Raw genomic sequence first — 24,622 nt, forward strand, 5'->3', positions numbered from 1 at the left:
GTGTCAGGCCAGGCGATGAAGAACAACGTCATAATAACCTTTTTAAATTGCCAGAAGAGTGGAGGTAAATACTCTTCAGGCAGGTAACAAAGGTAGTAATTTTTCCGGCAGACAATAAAACCATCTTTCAAGTTAAGGTTACAGTTAAATACTCAAATAATGGCGAGATTTATCCTTAATGTACAGTACACCTTGATAGGATGACAGGCACAAGTCAATGAATTATTATATTAAACAAGGATGCGCATTTAGGTAGAGGATGAAAACAATGAAAAAATAAAGGCAGTGATTGTGTGAGGCAAGGGGGCGTCCGGGCCACGAGCAGCGTGAGAAACTACGACCTTTGTGGTGCCGCTGCTGGAAGAAAACATTCCACCACCATTATGAGGAAACTGCGATAATGACACCACGCAACATACTAACACACTTAAAAAACACACACACATGATTAAGGGATAGGAAGGTAAGTAAAGAGATTAACAGATAGATGAATGTATAGATAAATGGGTGAACAGATTCGTATAAATAAGTAGAAAGATAAAGCTAAATGAACAGATAGATTATTAGATAACAAGGCAAATAAAAATAGATAGATAAATAGATAGAGATAACGATAGATATAAAGATAGATATCGATATATGAAGTAACAGTTAAGTACAGTGTAGCACTCTTCCCCACACACACACACACACACACACACACACACACACACACACACTACAGTTCCAGAAATTGTTGATTATCACAAATCTTCACCCAAACAATACGGTTTTATCAGCTCATTTACAGTATTAGATAAACTTAACACCTGCAAAGAAGCAGAGAGTTACCAGATTTTTACCCACATGAGAAACTTGAGTGGTTGACAAGCCTGCAATAAAACCGCAACATTAGAGCGTTGGAATCTGGTGTGCCACTATTTTTTTTTTTTTTGTGTGTGTGTGTGTGTGTGTGTGTGTGTGTGTGTGTGTGTGTGTGTGTGTGTGTGTGTGTGTGTGTGTGTGTGTGTGTGTGTGTGTGTTGACTATTGACATATATTTGTGTCCTCCTGTTTGACCTTCAAATCTACCAACAAGCGAAGGTTCGTTAAGGTACAGTTTTGCATCACAAGAAATATTCCCAGTATTACCAAAGCTTGTATTTTGACACGCTTTGGGTCTCACAAAAACTATTTTCAAAGGCCCCAAATGTATTTCGTCGCATTCTGATGGATATTTTTTTCCCTATTGATGAAACAGAATTATTCTTGAACTACCACCAGTCATGCAAACACTTGTAAACTCCACTCAATTCATCTACAGCTTAAATATGAAGTCGAGATAAGACGCCGACTTATCTAAATACAAAAAGTGCAGAGGTCTGGCAAAATCATCACAAAAAATAATGAAATCACGATCATAAACCATTAACTTATACTAAAAATCTTGTACAATATCAAAATAAGACGCCGAAACATTTTAAAATACGACCCCAGACCACCCTTCTTACTGGGTTACATCATTTTTCTTTAATCCTCCCTTGGAACACCCACAAGACGTACTACACGACCACCACATCAACACAACCGGAGAAACACATCTGTACACTTCCAGGGAAAAGTATGTGAGAGAAAACATAAGGAGGTCATGGTGGCGTAGGGGTGATAATGTACATCCCCTTAACCTTTGGAGAGGGTGTCAGGGAGTGTGCCGCCACGCGAGACATATTTGGCGTCACTCCGAATCGTAAATTTTCGCACTGTGTTACTCTATTTTTATTGTTCCCAGTAGGGAGAGGGATAAAATATTCACGCGTGTATGCAAATTATAAAACAACCGCAGGAACGATGACAATGGGACAGGTAGGTTTTAAGGACGTGAATAAGAAATGGAAGCTGCAAGAAGCCATAGAGCCTACACTTGGCAGTCCTTGTTTGTTTATTTATTACATATCATATCCATATATCCACTTATCTATAGCCTTATTACATGAGATTACAGCACACTCCTGATGACACACACACACACACACACACACACACACACACACACACACACACACACACACACACACACACTACACTACACACACTACACTACCACCACACCATCACCACACTACCACCACCATCATCGTCACTAACCGCGTTTCCTCCACACAAACATCAAGGACTAGACAACGAGTGCCACATCATTCTATATCACTCTGTACAAAACGGATGACAATTTCCACAAACTGCAATTTCATTAACTCAGCAAAATAACAATCTGCCGTTTAACGTGTTGCTATTGTTTACCATCACTATCATCGCATTTGTAGTAATTGCACTATAAATAATAATTCTTCTCAAAATAGGTTGAAAGGCAGGAGCATATGGCAATCTAGAAGTGGTAGTGATGAGAGTATGGTGACGGTTGTGATGCTGGTAGAGATGGTGGTGGTAGTGCTCATCGAGGCGTCACGAAAGCCGCCGCCTTGGCACACCAGCAGTTCCCTCTCATAAGTCAACGCCACTCTCACGCCACCTGCTACTTAAAGGTCCCTGGCAGCTGGAGGACGGCTGGCTGGTTGACAGTTGGAGGCTATCTAGGATTCTAAGCGATGTTTGCAAGGCACTGAGAAGGAAGAGTGGAGTGTGAAAGTGGAGAGTGAAGTTGTGTAGGATATAAGGAAGAGACTGAAGACAATACGAAGGATGAAAATGAAGATTGAGAATGTACAAATATTAGAATCTATGACTAAAGTAAGAGCATGTCTGAGAATTAAAAAAAACTAATTCAGAATTTATCTCAATCATAAAAGTAAAGTTTGAATCTGTATATCATGACTCAAAATGTACCACGGAGCGAAAGCCATGAATCTATCTAAGAATCATGAGCGGAAAAAGAAAACACCTTGAAGTATAAGGACAGTTTGAGTGTTCTTTCAGCATTAATACATAAACCTTCAGAGAAAACCTTCTAGTGAGCCTTTGTCCACAGGTGTGGCGGTGGTGGAGGCGCTGAGTCACGGTGGCCTTCCCTAAATTAACGTTATCAAAATTCTTGTCATATTTCTAAGTTGATATCGACGCACGCCATTCTGGACTGAAAGTTTGGTGGAAAACATTTTGTCCTTTTTTTGGGAGGTGTGTGTATATTCAACGAGTCTTGCTAAAGAACCCGCGATAAGATTTCTATTAAGAATTTCTTCATGCATGGATGTTATTCCCTCTCCATCACAGTATAAAGGCGAAAATTTGGAAATATTCACGTAAATACAAATTCTTATCAAATAATAACATCAAGATGGAAAACTGAAACGGAAGATAGACGGAGAGAAGGAAGGGGAGGGAAGAGGTTTATTCATGCAATCAAACACTGCAATCTGCTATAACTCCAACTAATATAACCAAACACGAAAGCTTGGAAATATTCACATAAACACTAACTCGTATTAAGTAAACACACAAAATGAAGGAAAGAAAATGCCACGGGAGATAAAGGGAGAGAAGAAGAAGCAGGAAAAGAAAGATGAGTGGTTTTCCTACCTCAACTATAAACCCAAACGTTCCTCCTCCTTCTGAAGTATGTCGCCACGCCCTGGTGAACGCTCCCTTACCTGGGCAGGATAATGACACGTTGGTTACCGGGGCTAATGGTTCTGTGATGGCATGATAGTATTACTGGTGACTTACAACTAGGCTCAGATTATGCCATTATGACCTTCGCCACCAGTCCCCCCAATGCCCGCTGGATAAGTTATTTTATGACCTATAGACGTTAATGGCATCGTGGCGCGACAGACCAGCACAACAGTAAGTCGTATGCTCCACAGTGCGCCACTATAATAATGATCGAGCCACTCCCTTCAGATCTGGTGGATGGGAATATAAGGGTTGGCGGTAAGTGGGTGGAAGGAGAGACCACTCTTCAAATATTCAGTTGTTCTTTTCCGTTATTTCCTTTGCTGAGAGGTATTGTTGCTCTCTCTCTCTCTCTCTCTCTCTCTCTCTCTCTCTCTCTCTCTCTCTCTCTCTCTCTCTCTCTCTCTCACGATTCTCAAGATAATGCACCGCACCTTCAGAAAGACAATCTCAGATGTATGCAATTTACCACTCAGTCGGATTATTTTATCTTCACTGCAACTTTCACTGCATCCTAATATTCATCGATGCCTTAGTTCAATCAGCCACGCACGCACGGCTTTCATCACGACCTGGATATAGACCGATTGAAATGATGAACAACGATTCCCAGGTTGGCGTGTTTCATGAGGAAAGTTAACCACAATTACTATAGAAAGCAGAAATACCAACATTTATTATGATTGCGCCATCAAACCAATGAGCTTTTTTCCCACAATTGTTACCGTATCGAGGATGTGAGTATGAGTGGTGTGGGCACAAAGCAGTGCACTCACCACTCCACAGTCACGGTTCTTCACTTCGTGGAGTGGCAAGGCAGTGATCCGTGTGAGCAGTACATATATTCTACAAGCTTGGAGAGAATTCTTTTATTTGATTCAGATACCTTAAAAAGGCAAAAAAAAAATAAATAAATAAATAAAAAAAAAAAAAAAAATAACAGCCTTCTCAAACCTACTTTATGATAAGAAAATGACATTAATCATGTTAAGGCAGTAAGGAATATGAGAATGAGCGAATTGCTTCTATTATGAGGAGACAAGAGTACTAAACATGTGTGTTTGTGATGGGCTTGCTAAGCACAGCCATCATACCAATGCGACGCGGCCCACTGTTTCATCTCTGCATGACACGCTTGGTCGTGCGTCACGCCGCGTTCCCCCTTGCAGCTACCGCTTCCTTCCGGCAACGCCACACCCTTCCCCTTGTGGCACTGGCAGGAAGCCCCTGACGTGCAGTCGATTCCGGATGTTGTATGGTAAGCACGAAATCTCTGAGACCCATTTCCTTCCATCACGATTCCGACAGGAAATGTGGGAAATAGGGTAATGGTGCGGCATTCTAGAAGTCCAATGACGCCACGAAGCGTTTAATGGAATAGATTTCCATCTCACGCTGCCTGCATACCTGTGACCACCGCAGCGTAAAGGAGCGTTGGCAGGGTGGTGTGCCAGCTAACTTTTGCTTGTTCTACTTCTGTCATTCTGTGATTTTATCGAAGTCGATTTTTCATAGATTTAATTTAAATAACTGAGCTTTTAGTACAATGCAAGGACATATATAAATTTTAGTCATATCAAAAACAAAGAAAGCTGTGTGTCCATGGGGAAAGAGGAGGGTTTGGAGGGTGTGTGTGGGTGGGGTATCAGATTAACGGGTATGACACATTTGCCTACAATGGACCAACACTGTTGATCATTGTTGAGGGTGAGGTCACCGAGTACTCAGCCAATCGCACTGACTAAAGGACAAGATTCACATTTCACAGTCCACCTGTAAGCCAACAAACATTACCAAATTTGAAATGCTACGGTTATCTCGCATACAGCCTTTCCACCAGCGTAAAATATTTGTCTCGTATCACAATGACAAGTTTTATCACATGTGAAAATATAGTACCGGTGTTTGAGCGTCAACCAGAACAGGTGGATATACACACAATTCTGCAATATATCATGTGAGTGAAACATAAATACACGAACCAGCAACGTTGACCTCCCCTCAACAAGACCGTCCACCTGACACACTTATCTGTCTTCGAATACTATTCCTTAAAGTTTATTTTTCTATGATTCTTTTTTTTTTTTTTTTTAAGAATTCATCACTAGAAAAAATTTAAATTGTGACAAGACAATTCAAGGACAACAGAGCTAGACCTGTCGGTTCTGCAGCACAGCCCTCAGCTCACTGGAAACTCCACCCACATATCCACCCGTCCCTCTGAACTTGAACGACAACACGCCCACCGCCCACCACTCGTTGACTCCATAGACCTCACGCCCACAGCCGTCCCGCCCTCAACTGTCGCCCGCGCCCTGATTTATGACTCCCCGAGAGTACTGTCCTGTCGACCTCCTTCCCTGTCATCTTCCAGCAGACACCAGCCTCCACTGACAGTCTGGCATTCCTTCCCTTGTCCCGGCAGTGTTCTCCACCCTAAGAAACACCTTCCTCACCTCGCATCTCAAATCACCGACCTCTTCAGCTGTCTCCTCTTTCTCTCTTTTTAGTGTTACAAATGATATCCTCAATAAACTCTGCCTCTTGTCATACATCTCAAAATTCTCTAAACGACTCCGCATTTAGTTCTGTCTCTTCTGAGCCATCACTGCTGCCACTAGTACCGCCTTGCACCTGCACGTGACGGGCGAGGTGCTGGTGACTCACTTAGGTATGTATCACACGTTGTCTATCACCTCATCAGATTGTACTCAATGATTTGTGTTAGTGTCGATAGATGAATCAATACATCTTCTCTCACACGATAAATGTGACATAATAAACCAATGGTCCCTTAATTCTTTATTGCATTTGATATAATTTTGAATATTTTTTTTCGTCGATACTTTTATGAATTGTGAGAGGATATGATTTTCACTTGTTATCTAGTATACTAGGATTCCTTTTTGTCACCTAAATCATCGCGGGAGTATATAATTCATTACCATATTCTGGTTTTATGTAAGCTTAAAGACACCTGCTCTCAGTAGTAAGAATTTATCACCACTGGAAATCACCAACAGCAGATCCTTTTTCACACACACACACACACACACACACACACACACACACACACACACACACACACACACACCTGTCTCCCAAGAAAAACAGAAGTAAATAAATAAATGAATAATATTCCCCAGTATTACATCTACTCTAACATTCTTCCAGCGTATCTATTCCAGACATTTTATTTTCCTTCGTTAGTATAGATGACTGACTAAGACTTTATAATAATAGAAAAAAAAATTCACTTCTACGTATAAGCAGACTAGCATTTTCCAGTCACCATTTTTTCTAACATTCTTAACTATTCTGTCCCATAAAAACTATAAGAAAAAAAAAAAAATTCAAATCGTGTCCCTCGGTTCAGTTGTGGAAATAGCACGTTACAGGAGGGTGGAAAGACAGAATCAGGCCCAGAGTTCCAGAGTTCAGCCGCAAATAGTCCACCGATCCCCGCAGCGCTTCCTCCACCTGGCTGATAAATCCTCCGCTAGGGCAGGGAGGTCACCAGCGTGCAGAGGGATCACCCAAACAACAACCAGGTCACCAGAACAGACTGTGCATCGTAAATCATGTATTTCATCGAACGTTTACCATAACTTTTAATATAACCAACTTCTCTCTCTCTCTCTCTCTCTCTCTCTCTCTCTCTCTCTCTCTCTCTCTCTCAATAAGGATACTGACATCTAAACTCTTCAACAGGTCTAAGGGAATCGAAACTGGTGTTACAAGTTGAGTGTCAATGCAAAATGATACTACAATACCACAGCCGTGTCTTGAACGTATCGCTGCTGCCAGATAAGAGGAAATGTTGGGGCAGGAACGTAGCAAGGAGGGCGGGACGAGGGCGGGGACTCACTTACCCGCCCTTGATAGTCATTTACCAAGGGCCAAAAATAATTCTTCAGTTCGTGCTCGGAAATACCTACGAGTGGGTTTGGTTGAGGGACATAAAGCAAGACGGTAAGAGAGCAGCTCGGGCAGGTGGTGATGATTGTGGTTTGACACCTATCTCCGCCTCCGTCGTCGCCTTCTGCAGTGTCAGGGTGCGAGCTCGCGGGTCTAAGGCTATCAGCGCTGCCACTTTTGGGTAAACACGGCGTTCTTATCCGAATTAGTTTATCTGATGCTGTTAATATTAACTTTTTTCACAGAGACTGTCAACTCTTCTTTGTTCCATCCCTGAGAGGCCACACCTTCTGAATACTAATATTAGCGTTAACATCATTCGTCTTCGTTGCGTAGTGAGTATTGTGTTTCGTATACTGAGTTAGCTCAAGGAAAACATTCATGAACCATAAGGATACTATGCTAAACACAAAAAACTGACGTAAGCAACAAAGGGAGTGATGTCTTTAGAAATAATGTATGAAAATAAGAAAAGTGCTGTATTCTAATATAATTTCTACAACGATACCATATACATGCAAGAGAAAAATAATGCAACCATATGAATACAATAATAAAAAAACAGATGCTACGTAGAATATATAGAATAATGCCTTGAGAAAACACATATAGAATTAAGAGCAAAAGTACCTAACATCATCCCGAGAAGTTTCTATCATAGCACATTTATATGCAGCGCCATAAACTAATTTAATGAGACAAGTGTAGTGATTGATTGGACATGCAGACAATGCTCTCTTTTATCTACTTATTTTTTCAAGGGAAGCTCAATATGAAATTATTATACGTATTCTGGATAATAAGAAAGATAAATTGATGCAACAAACACACACACACACTCACCCACCCACCCACACACACACACACACACACACACACACACACACACACACAGTCATTTCCACTAATCTCCTTCCTTCATTGCCAACTCTTTTTCTTTTATTTTTTTCGCTATCTCATTCTCCCTCTCTTCCTCCTTGTATCACTTCCCTTCCTTCAAGTTATCACACTCTTACGATGCCTCCCACCGCCCTTGCCTCTAATGAACGCCCACGGCCGCTGATAGAGACGCCTCGTGACTCTACTCCAGCGATCCTCAGCTTTGATACCAATGAAGCTGATGTGCCTGGTGGTGGTGGTGGTGTTAGTCATGGTGGTGGTGGTGGTGGGGTGAAGGTCGCCGTGATTGTGGTTGTGTTGTTATTGTTGGTGATAATGATGGAGGCAGACCTTGGGATGTAGTTTACTTCAACAACAGATAGCCGGACGTTGGACACACACACACACACACACACACACACACACACACACACACACACACACACACACACACACACACACAGACACACACGAGATCAGCCTCTAAAACGAAATACGTTCTTACACACTTGATTTCAGACGCATGCCAACGCCTTCAGAATTTCACAAGGAGCAGAGGATGTGTTTTCTGTATTTTTCACTCACTATACGGATGAAAAGAACACGTGAATGAGAAGAGCTATTATTGTTATTTTTTTTACGATCTACTTCAAAATTTAAGGGCGTGTTGTTTATTTATTTATTCATTCCACGCAGATAAGATAATCCCCATTTAATGTCAGCAATGTTTCAATGTTTTAATATTTTAATATTTAATGTTATATGTTTTAGGTAATGCATGATTAAAAATTGTATAGATTTAACTGATAGTGTTAATATTTTTTAAACTCTTATATTTCATTTTTTTATACTTTGGCAAGCACAAGACAAATTCTCTGTAAGAGCAATAAAGTATTATTATTATTATTATTATTATTATTATTATTATTATTATTATTATTATTATTATTATATCTGAGTTTGATAGAAAATAGAAATAGAAGTGAAAATAGACAAAGCAATAGAAAAAAATATCAAGAATTAAGGTGACCACGTTATGATTTTGTATATTTAGTAATCTGACAATCATTCTATATTAGATTATGAAGTAATACGGGGGAACAATCGTATGAGTCAGAGGCAACAATGTTTAACGAACAAATAAAATAAACCGTTGTTGAGGAACTTATAAATCACATTTATATCTCAATTTCTTACCTGAAACTCTCATTATTTTAAGGCGGAGCGCAACAGTGAGAAGATAAAAGGAACCTTAGAAAATCGTGAAAATATAATAAAACATGAAAGATAAATAATGTTTCCTTCATGCAAATTAGTGGAGGAGTGAAACTTGTGGGAGGAGTAAGTCTGCTTGCCAGGGAACTGTTGCGACTTCCTCATGTATTCACTGACTTCCTAGCGCCGCCCCTCAAACACCTCTTTACTTCTCACCTTTGCTCCCTCTTCGCACGCCTCCTCAATACTCCAGAATCTAAACATGTGCTGCCTTTATATACATCTAAATTCCTCTCATAAGAAGTAGCTCTTGTAACATAGTAAAAATAACCCAGCTACAGATGAACAGTTCTCTCTTATCTGGCCAATCCTTCAGAAGCATCAAAGATTCTCAGGGACTGGCAGTTATGTGTGGTCTTTTATTAATTTTGTGTAGGTAGTTCTTGACCAACGTTCCTTATATGTATTTCAATTGAACAAATCATCCCAGAGCAAGTATGGGTCACAAATTGGGAGCTTAAAGAAGAGCATGGTATTGGAGTTCCTGTAGCTACAAAATGTGCATTGCAAAATTTCAAACAGTGGTGGCCGCGTTTTCTTCAACCTTCCCGATGATTCAACCTCGAGTACACATCCACAAGGTTATCGGGTCAAGGGATAGAGGCGAGTATTGTATGTAAATATCCCGGTGCGCTTATTTTTCTACATGAATCAATTTCACCACCATAGAATTCAACATTTTACTGCCACTCAGGGTTCGGCATAAGACAGTGAGGGGCAAGGCATCAATTTAAGCCTTCCACAGGTTTACTGATGCATGGCTAGTGGTCGACACAAGGCCCTGAATCAGACCGCCATCAAGGACACTGCCAAGGACCCACCAAGGACTTCTTTCAGCCTGCCCCTCCATCAGGACAACCTATCATCACACAACCCTATTCTCCAACACACTGGGGCAGGAAATCGTGTTTTTGTACAATATATTCATGACGTGAGTGGTTGAACATACTCTGCATATGTACAGTTATATTCGTAAAGCTGCACACACACACACACACACACACACACACACACACACACACACACACACACACACACACATACAATACCAGCCCTTGGTTTGACAAGCATCATATTTTCTTTTCCGTGTTTTTTTCCCGCCCCTACCTTCCTTCCGCAATCATTCGCGCCGGGAGAGCTTCATGTCAAGCAAAACAACCACCGCCTCGAGGCTGCGCGAGTAAGGCCACGAGGCGCTGCAGCCTGTTAGCATGACCACAAAGGACGCCGCGAGCCTGCCGGTGCCTCATATAGTTTCCTTCGATATCACATAAATACGTTCTCGGAAGATATCATGAAAAATTTGAGTCCTTAAACTACGTCAGCCTTTCAACACTGCCGAATCCATCCAGGGAAATCATACTGAGATTTTTCTGCGTCTTATTCCCGCAACTTAACAATACATAGTGGGAGTTACTACTAGCTGTTTTGAAGTGTTTTCATGATTCTAGTGATAGTTTAATATGGACTTCATGTAACCAATGGAATATAACATCCGTGAGTATCCGAAAATAGTTCTTATGAAAACCCAAAAGGTTTCGGAATGCAAGTCTAGAAGAAAATGTAATGTATTATGTATATAAATTTGCCTCACATAATATGCCAAACAAAGAATACGAGCGCAGGCAGGCAGGCAGGCGAACCACTAACAATACTAACCAATATTTACCCGGGTATTTCGTGAATGGAGAGGCGGGACCTTGCGTCATATTTCACAATCCACCATCACTTAATTACACCTTAAGATGAGTGTGGCGCAGCTTTGCCTTAGTTACGTTGCAGCAGGAGAGGTGTCTGGCAGCATTAGACCATTAGTACAGTCGACCGCGGGACACGTCAGGGAGAGGCGGCCTTGATAATGATTAAGGCACGTTATGAAGCCACACGGGACCGACAATCAAAGTAGGTAAGAATGAATTATACATCACACAGTCTCTGATGCAACCAGGCCTGTCGAGTGCTATTTGCCAAGCTGTATGGCGTCCTGAAGGGTGGTTACGAGGGCATGGCATCTACATAAGGGTGCTGTAAAGCCAGTGTCTTATGATATTAACCACGTCTTACCCTCACACCACGCTAGGAGTTTCTAAGATATAGTGATGTTGAACTTAAACCTTTCCTTTCTTTCATGGATTTCCTATAGTGATATATAACTTTCTGAACAAGTTCTTGTACTGGTGATGACTCATGAATAGTTATGTTGCCAAGGAAACACAAATTCAACCTCAGTTTTTTTTCTTTGTGTGTGTATGTGTGTGTGTGTGTGTGTGTGTGTGTGTGTGTGTGTGTGTGTGTGTGTGTGTGTGTGTGTGTGTGTGTGTGTGTGTGTGTGTGTGTGTGTGTGTGTGTGTGTGTGTGTGTGTGTGTGTGTGTGTGTGTGTGTGTGTGTGTGTGTGTGTGTTGTTGTTGTTGTTAAGAAAATATCTATTTATCTATCTATCTATGTGTGTGTGTGTGTGTGTGTGTGTGTGTGTGTGTGTGTGTGTGTGTGTGTGTGTGTGTGTGTGTGTGTGTGTGTGTGTGTTAAGAAAATATCTAGCTATCTGTGGTGTGTGTGTGTGTGTGTGTGTGTGTGTGTGTGTGTGTGTGTGTGTGTGTGTGTGTGTGTGTGTGTGTGTGTGTGTGTGTGTGTGTGTGTGTGTGTGTGTGTGTGTGTGTGTGTGTGTGTGTGTGTGCATGAAAGTAAACTTTTGCAATGCCGTGAATGTTACAGAAAGATTACTACAACAGTCACCATTAATCCTGCAGTGACCACAAACAGACTACATATAAGACGTTTGAAAAATAATACAATCACTCAGTAGAAAATATTGATATTACAGTTCATAAATATCCAAAGAGCATAATAATCTCAGTCATAATGCACATCAATAACAGAAAAACCTTAGTAGCAATAATTTCATGGAGGCTGCGGGCAAATCACTGAGCATAATGCCTGTGTGTCCCTGCTGGAGGTCACGCCGTAGCGAGCACAGTTACGCCCAGCAAGGCCCCGCCACACCAGCTGAACTGGCCACAATACAAAAGCTGTGTATTACTGTATGTATTCTCCAGACAACACCAGTCAAAGTTAAAGTGTAGATCACCATCATCACGCTCATTGTGTATCTAGTGAGTTCACTGCACAGCAAAGGCCTCCTCTATTCCAGCCCTCAATCCCTCGCAATCCACACGCTTACTCAAACAATTTCAAAACCAGTGAAACAATTTTTTTTTTGAGAGTACTGGTTAATATTTACACTTCTTTTTACAAATCTCAAATCTTTTTCGTCTCACTATCTCTCCATTCCTGCCTTCATCATCTCTATATCTACCAATAAAGTAGCCAAACATCAACAAACATCAACGGAAAAACAGACATTAATCAGTTTAATTGTCGCTCCCCAAAAGAGTGCAACAGAAAAGGAACAAGGCAAAGTCGGTTTTCCTTTACTACTATTATCTATTTACTATATATGTTCGATGCATGACGTCTATCGCCTCCGTTTACAAATGTGGTGAATCACTGCATGAAGAGTAATACGTAACAAAGTAATGGTGTGTTTGTGAATGCATTAAGAGGGATGAAATAAATTTAGCTTCTCTTATATAGCATGAATCAAGAGCCCACGCCATCACATGAAGCACTCTCCCGCATGACAACCGAGGCCTCAAACAAGTTTCCTTATGACAGATGGTGGATGCAGAGCTGTATATCAATAGGAATGTGAGCGAGGCAATCCAATCCAGCCTGTCATGGGGAAAGGGAACCGTCGTCACTCTCTCTTCACTATACAGGTCTGCGCGCTTGCTGAATAGTGATGGTTAGTTAAAAACACTGGTGCCCATAACAATTTCCTGCACGACACCATCACAGGCACACAACCATTACTCATGACACTACAGTAGCACCTCAGTTATGGTTGTAGTCTAGACATCCAGTCACCCACCTAGCTTAGGCTGGCATTTCTGATTTATTTTGTAAGCAGGCTTATATTCAAGACAATGATCCCATCTTTATTTTTCATCCCTTTCACTGATTAACTAACTAACTAACTCTCTCTCTCTCTCTCTCTCTCTCTCTCTCTCTCTCTCTCTCATTTAATTTCCACTTGACACCAAGGAATCCATTATTAACCACAATTATCACCATTATGTAACATCAAATAAAATAGCATTTCTTAATAGGAGTATCAACAAAGAAAGCTGAGCGGGATCTTTTCTTTTTTACTGATGATCTAATGTAATCACTTTATTATTTGTGCCCTGACCTTAGACCTTGTTACTTAGGGGGAAAAAAAAAGTAGGTAAATCCTCCTAAAATCCAAATTCTAAATTCCAGAAATTAGTAGTAATCAATTTAAGTTCTCATCACGTCTCATCATTAGCAAAAAAAAAAAAAAAAAAAAAAAAAAAAAAAAAAAAGTCATTGGGAGCATTTTTCAGTCTGGCAGCACACCGAAGTGTTCAACACTAAAACAGTTCACCATGAGTATTCACAGAAAATGGCAAGCCTCTGACATTTTCTAACATTTTCTTTTACGTTAAAAGGTGAACTATGATAAAGCGAAGTAAATCCTTTCTCACTATTATCATTATTTAATCTCTCTCTCTCTTTCTCTCTCTCTCTCTCTCTCTCTCTCTCTCTCTCTCTCTCACTGTCACACACACACACACACACACACACACACACACACACACACACACACACACACACACACACACACACACACACACACACACACACACAAGTGGTGCTTCACGATTCAACACCACTCCCGTCACCACGAGACCCGCTGAGGAGCATACGAGCGCAGCAAGTAGCCCTGAGACTGAGACGCTTCTTAGGCGATGCTGCAGCGCACCGAGGCCAGCACACACCGACGCATAAGTCCTTCAGCCACACTCCATCCGCTCTTGCATGAGGGAAATGCCAACAACTCCAACACCTCCTTAGTTGACTAGGAGAGCAGCGAATAACGTGATGTAAGTCATGTTACCTCATGCAATTGTTATGGCTCCAGAATCTCCCTATGCTATTACTAGGCACCTGCTGTTGCTCCTCACCTTTTGGGGGCCTGCGCTGGTGTCCTTGGCAAGGTGGCATGGTTCTAGTAATAATGAGGAGGGTACCCACACCCATACCAAGGGCATATATAGGTAGATGAAGCTGTGTGATACGTGCGTAAGGGGAACATACGAGTATACTTGTGTAATGAGAGAGAGAGAGAGAGAGAGAGAGAGAGAGAGAGAGAGAGAGAGAGAGAGAGAGAGAGAGAGAGAGAGAGAGAGAGAGAGAGAGAGAGAGAGAGAGAGAGAGAGAGAGAGAGAGAGTAATAAGTTGATTGACAAAACTTGCTGACTGGAAAATTCACTGACTGACCGACTGGCAGAGACACAGCTAAGCCGACAGACAAGCAAAAAGAGACGACAACTAGAACAACAACGACAACAACGACGACAACAATGAAAAAAATAATGATAACAACGTACTGAACAGCAAATATAAACACATTAGATCATCTGTTCATCCACTTCCCCATTCATCCATCCAGCTAGGTAGTAGATGCACGTTTGCAGCCACACAGGTTAACACTCACCGGTAAATGTAGCAGATGAACGAGGGAGTGCCTGGCCGCCCCCCGCCGCAGTCGACACAGCGCCACGAACTCCTCATCGCCAGCCTCCTTCTCCCTCAGCACCCTGCAGGAAAGAACCACCGAAAATGAATAATGAAAAAGGTAATCGCGCCTCTCATAATCTAAGAAAGTCACCCATATGTGCATTGGATTTTTATCTTTTTCCATGATACTCCAGACCACGAACATCAGTCTCATTAAATAGTCAATAAGCAGAACACATAGAACAATTACACACAAAGATCAATTTTTCGACCTATGGAATATCGCTATTTGCATATTTTCTATAGGAACATAAGATGAAATAAGCCAGTGTATATGCTTTCACGTGGCAGTCCATATATAGAACCATTCTATCCATCCATTATCCATGTTTGTCTATGAATATATCCAATTCTCCTTTAAATCACCCTATGCTGTTCATTTAATTCATTTTTGTTTTGTAAGTCTTTCTGCAACTCTACACTTTAGATAAAATTAAAAGCAAATGTGTCTCCACGTAAATATGTTCTCTTACCTGAACATAAAGACTAAAAAAAGTAAGAGAACTGCAAGAAGACAGGAGCTCTACATGAAACATACTACTTATTTCCATCTATCACCACAATCTATAAATACGTCCAATCTTTGAAGTTCGCTAATAACTGAGTATTAACAAGATGATTATCGAGTGCATTCCCTTCATCTATTACTCTATTTGAGAACCATTTCTTTCCTTTCTTTTTCAAGTGAATCTTTCATCAAGCTTGAGGCCACCATGAATTTTGCTTATGCCATCCTTGTTATTTCCAATACATCACTTAAACACTTCCATCAAATCCCTCTCTTACACCTACAGCTCACTCAAAAATACAAAGATAAAAGCTTCAGTCTCGCTCCTGTAAAGAAAATCCCTCATCCATGCATCCTTTTAATTACTCTCCTTTGTAATGATTCTAATATACCTGTATCTTTATATATATCGGGACTACATCTGCACACAACAATCTACCGTAAATGACCTCTGAGGACCGATAGATATAACTCTAATATTACATACATCGGGACTTTCTTTCATTTTCAATTAATCCTAATCGCCATATTGATTTATTTCTTGACAATGGGCACTATATTATATTGATAACACAGTAGTTTATGGAAAGTAGTGTGCTGGTGTACTTCATAATGATAGCTTTTTAAATTATTTCAACACTCTCTCTCTCTCTTGACTTCCGTTCTAGCTCATCTCACTGATACGGAATAGTTTAAACACTTTCTTCTCAAGCATACTAGCGTTAACTTATAAATTTAATTAAAAAATAATATTATGGGAAATATTCAACTATCCATTTATTGTGTTACATCAAATACAATAAACCCTAGATAATTATTCTTTAATTCCTTCTCGAGTAGTTCTGCGCATACACTGTTCAGTCTAGCCATGTAACTCTTGCTCGAGGTAGAAAACGAGACTCAACAAGTGTTCTAAGAAAACAGACCTTTTTACCACCAACCATACTAAACTCGGACCGCTCTGCATGACAATAGTTTCTTCCTCTATCAAATATTAACTATGTAACTATTTTTCTTATTGTTGTCTCTGTAACACGCCATGCACAACAATATACAAAAAACAATGATACATGATCCGTGAAAATTATGCAGGCAAGACAAGACTGATTTCACTAAACATTCACAGACGTCATTATTAATCTACTTCAACACTGCCATATGAATATCACTAGGAAGAGTCATGAGGTAAAGACTGAAATATTACTCCTTCATTACGTCAACAGTTTTACATACGGAGGCAGCTGGAGCGGCTATATGCAATGAGGAATGTGGAAGGCAAGGGTATGCAGTGTATTTAATATCAACTGTAAAATTGAGAAAAAGAATATTACACATTTATGAGTTTATGTACATATAGACATTACATTAGCTTAATTATACCCAGGATATTAAGATATGTACACTATGTGGAGGAGGAGGAAGAAGAAGAAGAAGAAGAAGAGGATGAGGAAGAAGAAGAAGAAGAGAAGAAGAGGAGGAGGAGGAGGAGGAGGAGAAGAAGAAGAAGAAGGAAAAGGAAGAAAGAAGAAGGAGAAGGAGAAGGAGAAGGAGGAGGAGGAGGAGGAGGAGGAGGAGGAGGAGGAGGAGGAAGAAGAAGAAGAAGAAGAAGAAGAAGAAGAAGAAGAAGAAGAAGAAGAAGAAGAAGAAGAAGAAGAAGAAGAAGAAGAAGAAGAAGAAGAAGAAGAAGAAGAAGAAGAAGAAGAAGAAAAAGAAAAAAAAAAAAAAAAACAATGACAAAGAAAAAAAAAAAAAGAAAAAAAAAAAAAAAAAAAAAAAAAAAGAAGCTGAGAGTTACTACGCATCTTCCCAAGTTACGCAATGACCATTTTCACTTCATTGTCTGCACGCACCGACAGCCATTAACTCGTCTCCTGTCTCACGTTTTAATCGTCTTTTCCTTCCCTCTGCCTTCTCTCCCCTGCATTGTTTCCATTACCTGCCCTTTTGTAGCAGCCTGCAGTACTTTCCTTTTCTAGTTTTACTCATTCCCTTCTGAAATACCTCATATCTTCCTTTCTACAGCCATATTCTTGTTCTCTAGCATTCAATTTTACTTTTGCTTCTCTCCTCCTCAGCACCTTAGCATTGTTTCCATTATTTTGCGTTTTATGACAACCTTTCCAGCTTTCTTTTTTCTATTTTACTCATTTCCTTCGGGCGATTCTCAACATCTCTTCCCGACTTCAACCTATTCTTATTCTATTGTAATCAGTTCGGCTTTTCTTTCCCTCTGAATCTCATTTCCTCACTGTTTCGTTTATTAACCCCTTCAGTAGCATGACGCGTTTTCATATTCATTCTGCTTACTATTTGGTGATTTTATACAGCTTCAGAAACTTAAAGGAGGATGAAAATAGTGAAGACTCTGGACATTAATCTTTTCATTTCCATAGATCCTTAATAATGTCAATAAAATGGTCTGATCAAATCTCAAGATAAAAATGTGTCCCAGTACTGAGATAAAAAAAATGTGTCCCAGTATTGAGGTAAGTTTTTGGTGCATTTTTTTTTATATCTAGTTTGTTCTTTACTTTCCGCTCATTCGTTGTTAAAATATAAACATACCAAAACAAAGAAAAACTACAAGTAACAGTCAGATACTTATACACTTGGCAGTTCCTGTATAACATATGCGTGTCTATTCCATTCATCTCCTTACGTAAGTTTGTTTAATCTTCTTTTAAAGTTCCCTATAGACTCGGCACTAACAACCTGATTACCTAGTCTGTTCACATCATCTTCCTAGACAAGCGTGTATGTGTTTCAAGAAATTAGAAGATAGATTTGAAGTTTTTTTCAAGAAGGTTAGTGCATTTGTTAACTCCTTTAGTATTGGGATGTATTTTTACCTGGGGTTTGGGTATAATTAGACGATTTTGTTGATATTAGGAAAAGTCTATTGAGATCATAAGATTAATGGCCAGAATCTTCACTATTTTAATCCCCACATGAGTTGCTGAAGCTGTCTAAAATCATCTCATAGTAAGCAGAATGAACATAGAAACGCGTCATGGTGCTGAAGGGGTCAAGGCTTGAAAATATCAGGTTAATTTATTTTTTTTCTGTTATCTCTGCTTCTCTCTCAGTGTGTGTGTGTGTGTGTGTGTGTGTGTGTGTGTGTGTGTGTGTGTGTGTGTGTGTGTGTGTGTGTGTGTGTGTGTGTGTGTGTGTGTGTGTGTGTGTGTGTGTGTTCCCTAATAAAGGTTTGACATACTTTCAGACTTATGAGCTAACCAACACCGAGTAACTGAATGCATAAAATAAACATGCAAAAAAAATTGATATACACAACATTACATCTCTTTTCCTCAAAAAAAGAAAAAAAAGAAAAAACAAACAAAGCAGTAGTGAAATCTCTCTCTCTCTCTCTCTCTCTCTCTCTCTCTCTCTCTCTCTCTCTCTCTCTCTCTCTGCCAATGTAACAGCCCGAGAACATTGTATAAACTCGTCTCTTTTTTTCTCATCCTAAAAAAATATATATATAAAAAAAGACACAATTTTATACGCACTATACATTAATGGAGTAGCAGTCCCGTTATCTTCACTACACTGACTCACCTCAATTAAAACAGAGGAGATTGGATCTAGGAGAGGAAAACAATGGAAAAAATACCTGTGTTTTACTGCTTTGACCGAGAGAGAGAGAGAGAGAGAGAGAGAGAGAGAGAGAGAGAGAGAGAGAGAGTGTGTGTGTGTGTACGGGTTTTTAGAGCTGTAGCTTAGATCTAGACATAGAAGGACGAGAAGCGCTAGACAAGGATTACTGGGCAAAGGATCCTCAGCTTAACTACTGACATATGCCAAGGAGTGGACGCTTGAAGGGAGAGCAAACGGTGTTAGTATTTGTGGATTCGGCTTTCTAGAAACACGGGAAACGAAAAGCAGAACAGAGGGAAACGTTGCTAAAGGTGACCGCTCTTCAGTCTCGCATCATGAACATCGCGAAGCATATCATGGAGACTGAGCATTACAGGCCTCACACTCCGAGCTCTGAACTCCTTCTCGGGAGCAAAGGTTCTCAGGGACTACGTGAGAAGGCAGAGGTTCGTCTGCACAGCTTCCATCGCTGCGGCAGCTCTAAGATCAACTTTTGGAGCCTCACGGGAGAAGCTTTACATCGCTTCCAGTTGAAACTTTACTTCGCGCAGTATGGCACCATCGTGAAGCTGTTTTTGCGTCCTGACGGGCTGCAAGGCTCCGTGCAATACAAAAAAGGCGCAAACTTATGTGCCGCGGCCGGCAGAGTGCTGGCCGTGGCAGGTAGCAAAGAGTGGCGTTTGTGCAAGATTTCCTGCCGCGGGTGTTTCTTGGGGGCCTCAATCCCCGCGTGACGGAGGCTGAGGTGAGGGCGGCTGTGGCGCCCTTTGGCAATGTGGCCAAATTTGAGAGAAGAATGAAGAAGGGACGTCCCGCTGGGTTCTGCCTGCTGACTTTCTTCACAAAGGAGGAGGTGCTGAGGATGCTACAGCACAGGAGGGTGGAGGTTCGCGGCCGCCAGGTGACGGTCAGGATGGAGGGCGAGAGGAAAGAGCCGAACCGAATTTACGACCATTACGGCCCCGAGTGGCGCGAAGGCTACACGATGCTGCTGTACGGCTTCGGGGACCCGGACGTACTCACGGAACACGAAGTGGCACAAGAGATGAGCAAGTACGGCAGAGTGACGCATGTGCAGTTTGTGTTTAAAGACGGCCGCCGCAGACCTCGCTGCTTCGTGGACTTTGAGGAGCAGCGCAGCGTAAGGATCGCTCTGAAGGCGGGCTCGTGCTGCGTGCAGGATCAGATCGTGGGTTTCATGGAGGTGACACACCTCTTGTTAGACCGCGTCACCGGCAGGCCCAAGGTGAAGGTAGCGGAGGACCCGCTTGATGACGACCTGGAGGTCCCGCTTGTCAAGGAGTTTGACATCACCGCTGAGGAGAAAGAGCAAGCGCTGCAGCGTGCGCTGTCCCTGGTGGGGACTGTATGCGATGCCTTCCTGCCTGAGGAAAAAACGGCATTTGTACAGCAGACGACACTCCTCGCCTTGGCCGCCCAAAGGAAGGACAACAAAGAACACCAAGCCGCGAAGAGGAAGAGGGAAGACTCCCCGTCCTCTAATTCCAGTAAACTTCCACGCATTGAGAAACACACCTACTCAGACGAGGAAATGGATGAGGAGGAACACACAGATAAAGAGAGTTCTAAAGCCTCGCTCAGTGAAAACGAACGGAAAAAGCTGTATATAGAGAACAGCAGGAAAGAAAAGGAGAAGGAAGGAGTGTTCACAGCAAATGGCAAAAGAAAAGCCCAAGGCAAGATGCATTCCTCCGAGAGGTATGTAGAAGAGAGTGAAGATGAAGGAAGGACAAACATGAAACAAAAACAGAAGGAAAAGGAAAACCAAAAGGAAGAGAAAGCTCCTAGCAAGGTGTGTGTCGAGAATTACGAGGCAGTGCGAGACATAATGAAGCAGCTGAGCTGGCGGTGTCTGCAACGGCGAAACCTGCAAGGCTCCCAGCTGAGCATGTTGACTGAACAACAACAGTCTCTCCTTCAGCCTCGCCCCGCCCAAGACACAATGCCGCCCCCATGCGTCCCCGAGACCTGTCTGGACGAATACATTCCTGACGAGAAGTGCCGCGTGTACATCCAGGAATTGCCAGAGGACGTCCAGCGCCGGGATGTCATGAAGCACTTCGCCAAGTTCGGGGACGTGCTGCGGTTGTACCTGACGCGCGGCAGCAAGGGCTTCGTGGAATATGAGTTCCCCGATGACGCGAAAGACGCGCTCAAAAAGAAGCGGCACGTCATCAGCGGTAAAGAGATCCGCGTGTTACGTTCCCACAAGGGACGCCCTCAGGTGTTCGTGGGCAACTTGCCGCCCACCGCCACGCGCGAAGACGTGACTGAGGCGCTAAGCGTGGTCGGCAAAGTGTTCGACGTGAAGATGATCGCAGGCAAGAATTTCGCTTTCGCCACCTTGCGCAATGACGCCGCCGTGACGCGCGCCGAGACGCTGGGCTACGTAGTCATGCACGGCCGCCGACTCTTCGTCAACAATGCCCACCACAACAAGCACTGAGTGGCGCACAGTGCCATGGGAACCGCAGAGCCATGGAACTGCTGAGTCCGGCACCCGAGTTTCATCATACAAAACAACAGCACCACAGAAAATGTTCCTCTGTCCATGAATACCACAAGGAATGTATGCATTTCATTTGAATATGTGAAAAATCGAGAAAAATGTTCCAAAGACCACGAGGATGAAGAAAAATACCATATGAGGATTTTTCTTCCGTTTTGTTAATTTTAGAAATCAATCAGTGTAGGTATTGCTATGTGACCAATGAACAATAAAGGAAAGAAAAGTACAGATATCTTTACTTAACTCTTTAAATCGTCAGATGCAATGTGTCCTTTTTTACCATTGATCACTACAACTTTAAGGTGCCAAAGTACATTCAGCAGCAGTTTTGAATGATTTGTTGAGAGAGAGAGAGAGAGAGAGAGAGAGAGAGAGAGAGAGAGAGAGAGAGAGAGAGAGAGAGAGAGCATAAACATAACTGATTCTTCATTTCTCCAGTCTTTCCACTCACTCCTCTCCTACAACCATTCCTATTACTCTCTTCTCAATCACGCTATCTAATGCCTTTCTCTTCCGGTGCTCATCCTCCTTACATTTACATTCTTCCTTAACACATTTATTTCTCACTTTCTCAATCACTCATTCACTCACTACCTCTACGAACTCTTGGACATTAGAAGAGATTTTTCAAATTTACCATTCCTTCAGGTGAGTGAATCTCTCTCTCTCTCTCTCTCTCTCTCTCTCTCTCTCTCTCTCTCTCTCGTGTGTGTGTGTGTGTGTGTGTGTGTGTGTGTGTGTGTGTGTGTGTGTGTGTGTGTGTGTGTGTGTGTGTGTGTGTGTGTGTGTGTGTGTGTGTGTGTGTGTTCAGGAATTTCCTCCAAACTCCCACGTGTCCTTTCCTCCTCCTCCTCCTCCTCCTCCTCCTCCTCCTCCTCCTCCTCCACTTCTCCCTCCTCGCAGACCTTGAACAAACTCTTACGCAAGCTCACAATAACTAGAAAATACGACTTAATAATAGTAGTGACAATATTCATGCTTAAATACTTCTCCTCTCGTCCCATCACATTATTAACTCAACTGATAACCTAAAACACGTCACATGAATTACGAATAACTTCATATATTGTTTGTATGTGGCACTGATTAAAACCACTTATTATATTCTTCTATGGAAATTTCCCTTCACATTGTCCAGTTAAATATCGGAATCCTTGCATAAGAGCTGCTGTCACTGTGGAAAACGAAACGTTTGTGATCGTGGCGAGAGAAGGAAAGTCTCGACACTCTTGCCTATCCTCATATCTCTTACCTAATAGTCTTGTTCCCCAAACACACGCACTGAATCCTCAATATTTTTTTCTCTTTCGGGCGCAGTAACAGCACAGCACCGGGGGAACTTGCGTCATCATTCTTGCATCCTTTGCTACACTGCTGTTACTGCTGCTGCTACTACTATTGCTACTACTACTACTACTACTACTACTACTACTACTACTACTACTACTACTACTGCACTACTACTATCACCTTCATTATCATTATTATCTACATCACTACTATTATTTCTAAATCACGGCTACTATTACTACCACAATCATCACTATTGTCACTATTAATTACAAAGCACTATTGTTAATACTACCACCACCATCGTTACTATTAGTACTTTCACTATCTCTAACATTATTACCGCTACTATTACCACTATAATCACACAAATACTATTATTTACACCACCACTGTTACCATTACTACCACTAATACTCTTACTACTACTACCACCACCACCAACATTCATTATCACTACCACCACTACCATCTTTACTACTATCATCACTAATATTACTAACACCACTATTATTGTCTGTACTACAACCACTGAGACACTTATTCATTCGTCATTTATTTACCAGGTAACTGAAGTCTTATCAACACTCTGTTAAGTAATTTCAATGGCCTTGTGTAGTAAACTATAATCCACTTAGCCATTGTCTTTCTCTCCATTAAATCTCCAATAATCACCGTACTCTATAATGAATACACATTACTGCCTATTGAAATAACTACCCACTCATTTTTTTTCTTCACCTACGCATTATCAGAGGCACTAGTCTTATTTCTTTGCTTTTTTAGTACTGTGCCTTACTGAACATATAGAGAAATCAATGAGAACCACTTCACTAATTTTTGGTACATCTTTTCTTAATTTCTAATCACCCTGAGACATTACTCGTTCCACAGCCGCTTCTTATCTCTAAAAATATGGCCGCCGTGGTACAGTGGAACCATGCGCGCTTTGGGGTCCGAGGGGTCTCCAAGCGCACGGGTTCGAATCCTGTCCACGGTCCGAGTGTAGGTTAGGCTTCCTCACTCGGGGCAACGGTTTCCTAGCGGGTGGGCTTTGAGATAGGAGGTACCCCAAAAAGTATCCCCTTTAGTTCATAAATTCCCGTGAAAAGTCCACATGGTATATAAAAAACACACACAAAAAAAAAAAAAAAAAAACTGTAGAAATTCCAAATATATTGTTTTTAACTCTTTTTTTTCTTTCTTACACACACTTATAAAGACTTCATGCATTAATTCTACTTGTTACTGTTTCGTATCACGGTGAAAAGCGTTGTAAAATGTTACTCTGTGGTCAATAAAGAAAGCAGAACCGAAATAAAGATGGATGGACTACGTGAAGGAGGATGTATGGCAGA

The 24,622-nt window shown here is 41.5% G+C and overlaps 1 protein-coding gene across 1 annotated transcript in view; it reads right to left on the minus strand.

Moving 5' to 3' along the window:
* The window catches only part of LOC123504617, a 518,452-nt gene that overhangs the window by 400,011 nt on the left and 93,819 nt on the right, over nucleotides 1-24,622 (minus strand). The window contains exon 6 of the mRNA XM_045255282.1: nucleotides 15,257-15,359. Coding sequence (XP_045111217.1) covers nucleotides 15,257-15,359 — 103 coding nt within the window. The remainder of the gene's footprint in view (nucleotides 1-15,256; nucleotides 15,360-24,622) is intronic.

Source organism: Portunus trituberculatus, chromosome 16 (assembly GCF_017591435.1).
Source record: "Portunus trituberculatus isolate SZX2019 chromosome 16, ASM1759143v1, whole genome shotgun sequence".
Lineage (NCBI taxonomy): Eukaryota > Metazoa > Arthropoda > Malacostraca > Decapoda > Portunidae > Portunus > Portunus trituberculatus.